Source organism: Belonocnema kinseyi, chromosome 7 (genome assembly GCF_010883055.1).
Source record: "Belonocnema kinseyi isolate 2016_QV_RU_SX_M_011 chromosome 7, B_treatae_v1, whole genome shotgun sequence".
NCBI classification, from domain to species: Eukaryota; Metazoa; Arthropoda; class Insecta; order Hymenoptera; family Cynipidae; genus Belonocnema; species Belonocnema kinseyi.
Window position 1 is genome coordinate 91021640 of NC_046663.1, and position 6566 is coordinate 91028205.

The window sequence follows — 6566 nt, forward strand, 5'->3', positions numbered from 1 at the left end:
ATTAACTACTGTTGGGTAGGCGAACATATTCCCAGAATTTAGAGACAATCGAAAAACATGACTTTTTGAGTTGGGGCAGTTGAGGAATAATGCCCCATAAACAGGATTATGTAATTTCAAGACATTTTATACTAATTTAGTGAAATATGAAAGAATTTATTCACAAGAATTGATATATTTCAAAGGATTTCAACAAATTTCAAATATTTCCAAAGGTTTTAGGGTATTTTAAAAGATTCCAATAAATTGCAATAGATTTCAAATATATACATAGGCAAAACCTAATAATCGCATATTCCAGAAGTGAAAAAAAAAATTTTTTTCATTCTTATAAATTGAATAGATTTAAAGATTTTAAGGATTTTAAGGGAAATAAAAAATATATAGGATTTCAAAAGATTTTGGAAGGAATTTAAAGAACCTATAAGATTTGAGGACATATTAAAATATTTAAAAGTACTTTAAAGAGATTTTGTCAGTTTTCAAATGATTTCAGTCATTTAAAAATCTCTCAATAAGGTATTTTAATGTATTTTTGTATAGGATTTCATAGGACTTCTAATATTTCATGAGATTTCAAAGAATATCATCATACTTCACGCAAATACACGAGATATCAAGGAGTTTCATAATATTAAAAAAAAATTTGAAGAATTTATTCACAAGAATTTAAGGATTTCAAACATTTGCAGAGATTTGCAACTATTTCAAGGTATTTCCAAATATTATAATCATTCAAAATTTGTTTATTTTATCAGGTTAAGCTATTCTTTCCAAACATTTCAATGGATTTTGAAGAGGTTTCAACGCATTTCACGAGATTTTGTATGATTTCAAAGGATTTAAGTAGTTTTTAAGAATTTTAAAGAATCCCAATAACGTATTTTAAGGAATTTTCAAGAGTCTCCAAAGGTTTCATAAATCTGCTAATATTTCAAGAAATACCGTAAAATTTTTTGCAATTCACGGGATTTAAAGTTATTTTATAATATTTTAGAGAAATACCACAGGATACATAAACAATAATTAATGAATTTCAAAGTATTTAAAAGATTTTCAGATATTTAAAGGCATTTCCAAATATTTCACGATATTTTAATTAATTCCAAGGAATTGCAATAGATTTCAAGATATTTCAAAAAAATCTGAAAATCTTATAGTATTTTTAAAGATTCCAAGAAATTTTTGAGCTTGAACAAATTTCAATGAATTTCGAAAATTGTAAAGGATTTCAAAAATATCACGGAATTTCCACGAATTGTATAGGACCTTTTAGGTTCGAGGATATTTTAAAAGGTTCCAAGGCACTTTTAAGGGATTTTAAGGACGGATTTTACAAGATTTCAGAGGGTTTCAGTAATTTTAAAGGCTCTCAATAAGGTATTTTAATGCATTTTTTCTCAAAGGATTTCAAATAATTTCAAAGAGTTGAAAAGTTTGGAAGATAATTTAAGAGCTTCCAGGGAAATTCAAAAGATTTTAAGAAATTTAAAAAAAATTTAAAAAGATTCCACGGAATTTTCTAGAGTTCAAAAAAATCTTGACGGATTCCAAAGGATTGTGAATATGCAGGGTATTTTAAAGGATTCCAAAGAAGTTTAAAAAAATTGAACAAAATTCAATAAATTGCAAATAATATCCTCAGATTTTTATAAAACTTCGCGTAATTTCAAGGGATTCTTCAATAAAATGAAGATATGACTGAAAATATTTGGAAAAATTACATAACAAGATTGTAAAGATCTATGAAAAATCGATAAACTTGCCATATCAAATTCCATATTTCCGTCCATGAAAGACGAGAAGCTGGGAGCGAAATCCCCCGTTTGATTTAGAAGACCCGCAGTTGAAGGTTCATAATCTTGATGACCATAGGAACCATACATCGTTGGGGGTGAAATTTCGATAATCGCAGACTTTTGACTCGAGAGCTGTAGTTCTTCTCCTGGAAGTTCTATATCGCTGTCGGGACTTGGAGATGGTGCGTTTATATCCGGCGATGGAATGGGAGACGTCAACATTGGCAAAAGTTCGTCCAGCTTCTTCTTCAAATGTTTGACTCTGCTTCCAAAATTCCTGTATGCCTGCAAATAATAAATGACATCACGGTTTTTTAAGCTGATTAATCAATTTTATGACATAGCGAGTGAATGCTTAGATCTTGATTTAAAATACTGTTCACAGAGTAGCGCCAACAAACTTATTTTTCAACATTTGATTTTTCCCTAGCCAGGAATATTCAAAGAACAGAATTCAACAATTCAAAATTTAAAGTAGAGAATTTCACATTTATTCAATCATTTTAACCAAAACAGATACTTTTCTACCATAAAAGATAAATTTTCACTCCAAAAAGATAAATTTCCTAGAAAACAGTTTAATTTTCAACCAAAAAATATGTCTTTTTAACTAAGTAATACAATTTTCAACATAGAAGTTGAATTTTTAATTAGATGCTGATATTTTCTACTCACAAGATAAATTTTTAACCACATTTTCGAATTTTCTATAAAAGAAATTAAACTACAAAGAAAAAGAGCTATGTTTTCAATCCCTAAAGTTTAATTTTCGATAGAAATATGTATTTTCAACGAAAAATATAATAGTTGATATTTGAAGCAAACAACAAAGAATCAATTGGTAAATTTAAAAAAAAGTTGAATTAAAAAAAATAATTTTTTAATAAAGTAGTTCAATTTTTAATCCAATAGTTGAATTTTCAATTACAAAGATAAGTTATCCACCAAGAAGACGAAGTTTTTACCAAGAAAGATTCACTTTCTACCATAAAGACGAATTTTTAACAAAACACATAAAATTTTTAACAAAATTCATCAAATTTTCAAACAAATTATTGAATTTTCAAATATAAAAGATAAATTTCCAGCAAAAAATAGAAAAGTCAAACGTACAGTATAAAAAGTTAATTTTCAACTAATCTGACGTAGTTCAACTTTCAAGACTAGAAGCTTAATTTCTTAGGCAAAAAGACGAATTTTCAATAAAAAACATTTTTCAGTCAAGAAAAAAAAGTTCATCTAAATTTTTTAATTTTCAAGCCGAAAGACAAATTTTCTGTGAAACAATTGAATTTTTAACAAAACAGTTCATTTTCAACCACATTTGCATTTTTAACAAAGCAAGAAAAAATGTCGACCCAGAAGATTAGTTTTCTACCATAAAAAAATAATTTTTAATTAAAAAAGTTCAAGGATCAACAAAAAATGAAAGTTATATTTTCGGTTAAAAAGTTAATTTTAAAGAAACAAACAAAATTTTTGACAAAACAGTTAAATTTCAAAAACAAGAGATGAATCTTAACAAACACTTTTTTTAACATTGTAATTAAACTTTTACCCAAGTCGTTGAATTTTTAATTAAAAAAAAAATTGTCAACAAAAACTGGAATAGTTACATTTTCAGTTTTAAAACATTTTCTCAGCCAATAAGAAATTAGATTTTAATAAAGTAGTGAAGCTTTCAAACAACGAGATGATTTCTTTTAAACAGAAATGATGAATCTTCAACTGGAATAGTTACATTTTCAATTAACACAATTGATTTTCAAAATAAAGTAATTTCATCAAAGTTTGATGAATTTTCATTTAAAATTATGATCATTCAACAACAAAAAATAATTTTCTGGCAAAATGGTTCAAAAAGTTCAACCAATTAATAAAAATTTCTACCAAAAAAGATTTAAAAGAATCGTCAAACGGGAAAAACATTAATTTTTCTATAAACAGACGAATTTTCAACAATCAAAAAAATTAATTTTTAACAAAGCAGTTTAACTTTCAAACTAGAAGTTTCATTTTCCATACAATAGGGCAAATTTTAAACCGAATTTCAATTTCTGTTTTTAAAAATGAAGATTTTTTTAGTCTAGAAAGAAAAACAGTTCATCTAGAATGTCAAAAACCGTAACAAAGTTGAATTTTCAACCTAAAAATAATAATTTGTTAATAATAAAATTAATTTTTAACTAACCAATTGCATTTATAATAAAAAAGTGGAAATTTCAACAATGAACATTAGTTTTCCACCTAAAAAGACACATTTTCTACCAAAAATGGAACAGTTACATTTCTAGTTTAAAAAAATTTTTAAATAAAAAACACGAATTTTCAACAAACTATTTAAATTTTCAACCAAAGAAATCAACATAAAGAAACTTTTTCTAACAAAGTGGTTAAACTTTTAACCAAATAGTTGAATTTGTAATTTAAAAAGATCAATTTTCACTTTAAAACATTATTTTTCAGCTAAAAACAAGAGCAGCTTTCAACAAAATAGTTCAGTTTTTCACCAACGAGATGCATTTTCAACTAAAGTGATGAATCTTCAAAAAAAATCTTTAACCGAGTAATTTATTTTTCAACCCAGAAGATTTCAATACATTTTTGAACACCAAATTATGAATTTTTAACAAAAAAGTTAGTTCTTTACCACAACAGTTAAATTTTCAGGAAAAAAAGAAGTTTAACAAAACAGCTTAACTTTCAACATAAAAATATGAGTTTTCAAACAAAATTTTTATATAAAAGTATAATCTTTAGGACAAAGCTACTAAAAATAAATATAAAGATAAAACAGATAAATTTATAACAAGAAGATTATAACCGGGTGGCCGCAAAAAAAAATTTAAATTTAAACATTTCAAACTTGCTACCCTTGAAGGTTGTTTAAAGTGCCTTTTATAGAAATTCCCTTTTTTTACTTAAAAAATGAAAGAAAATCCCAATAGACCACGCAAAAATAGCATGAAACAATAACTAGAATAATTTAGATATAAACTTACATTCGTAACAATCTTAACTTCTCCTCGCTGCGTTTCGTAAAATTGATCAGCTTGCTCAAGCAGTTCAAGAACCTGTGTTCTTTCTCTGATTTCAGCCTCAAGAGCTCTGACGTAGTTTTCAACATTTCTCACCCCAATTTCAACTTCTTTTTCTGCGTCTTCAACGTGTCTTCTATCCTTCAAAGACGCGCAGAGTTCTTCTGCATTATCGATATCTACATTGCATTCTCTTAAATCGCGTAGCCTTGCATCTGTTGCCTGCTCCAGGGTGGCACAAGACCTCATCGTCGAGATAAGAAGTGCCGCTTGAAATTCTTCAGGTACCACTGGCTGCGGTTCTGCTTTCTTTTTCGGGGCAGCCTGAATAAGCCCCGATAAGTCTGCAAGAAATTCCTCATCGTAGACCTGCCGTTGGTCCCAAATCTTGAAAATTCGCAGAATTCGATGCTTGACCTTCTCATCCCGAACCATCGTCGTGGCTCGTTGCAGGGTCGTGCCCCAGGACTCGACGAACTCGAAATTTTTCCGCTTTGAATACTGAATGACATCATTCGCAAGATAGAAAAGAGTCAGTCGACTTTCTACTTTCACTGAAATTTCAAAAAAAGAAACATTTTATTTATTAGATTTATTTACGGTCAATGAAATTTAAAAAGTCGAACTTTAAAACCAACAATTTTTCAATTTGAAGTAATAAAAACTGTGATGCAAATTAAAGCACTCAAAGTAGAAATCTTGAATTTTAACCTTTTTAAAACTGAATTTAAACAATTTTTTAATTAAAACATGTATTCAAATTCTCAATAATTTACAGGTGTAAAATTAAAGCTACTAACACTTTTCTACTAAACAATTTTAAATTAAATGCAGTTCAACTGCCAAATTAAACATTTAAAACTTTTATAAATTATAGAGTTCAAAGGTTCGGATTTAGTTCCATAAATATGAATCCACGTTATCATTTCCAATGTTCTAAATTAAGAAATTAATCAATGCATTAAAAAAATTCAAAATTATATAATTTTAAAGTAATTTTAGGCTAGAAACATAAAAAATAGGACTATTACATTTTATTATATATTAAACACTTCTTAAATTAAAAGTTGTTCTTATTTTAAATAGTTTAAAAATATTTAATAAGTTTTAAAATTTTATTTCGAAATCATGAAACATTTACATGTTTTCTTTTTCTTAAAATTTTAAATTATTTTTAAAATTTGTTCAAAACTTCTAAACATCTTTCACATTTATTGTTAATAATTTTGTATATCTTTTTAATTTTTCTAAATATTCTCTTCAAATTATTTTTTCGAAATAAAAAATCAGTTTCAATTTTTCTAGGAAATGTTTTTGATTCCTGTGAAGTGTTTCGAAATTTTTAAAAAGCTTTAGTTAACTTTTTTTCGAAATCTGTCAAGATCTATATTTTGTTTAAAATTAGGCCATTGTTATATGCACCGAAATTTTGGTACGAATAACCGGATCTTGTCGGTACGCGTAGACACTTCGTTTAAATTATTTTAAATAATTTCAAATTTTTAATTAATTTAGAATTTGATCAAAACTTCTAAACATTTCTTCAACTTACTCAAATTTTTACTAAGAATAAAAGGTGTTCAATTGTTATTTATACATCAAAATTCAATGATTTGACTTACACATTAAATTCTTTGAAATAGACAAATGAAAATTGCAACGTTCAAAGTTTAGTTCTTTTACATTCTCATCAAGAGAATGTATTAGATTTATGTAAAATTTGACCCCC

At 26.7% G+C, this 6566-nt stretch overlaps 1 protein-coding gene across 1 annotated transcript in view; it reads right to left on the reverse strand.

The window, feature by feature from the left end:
* Positions 1–6566, reverse strand: part of LOC117176062 (regulation of nuclear pre-mRNA domain-containing protein 2) — a 35708-nt gene that overhangs the window by 20684 nt on the left and 8458 nt on the right. The window contains exons 2-3 of the mRNA XM_033366065.1: positions 4802–5391; positions 1767–2084 (exon numbers count right to left, since the gene is read on the reverse strand). Of these exons, the coding sequence (XP_033221956.1) occupies positions 1767–2084; positions 4802–5391 (908 nt within the window). The remainder of the gene's footprint in view (positions 1–1766; positions 2085–4801; positions 5392–6566) is intronic.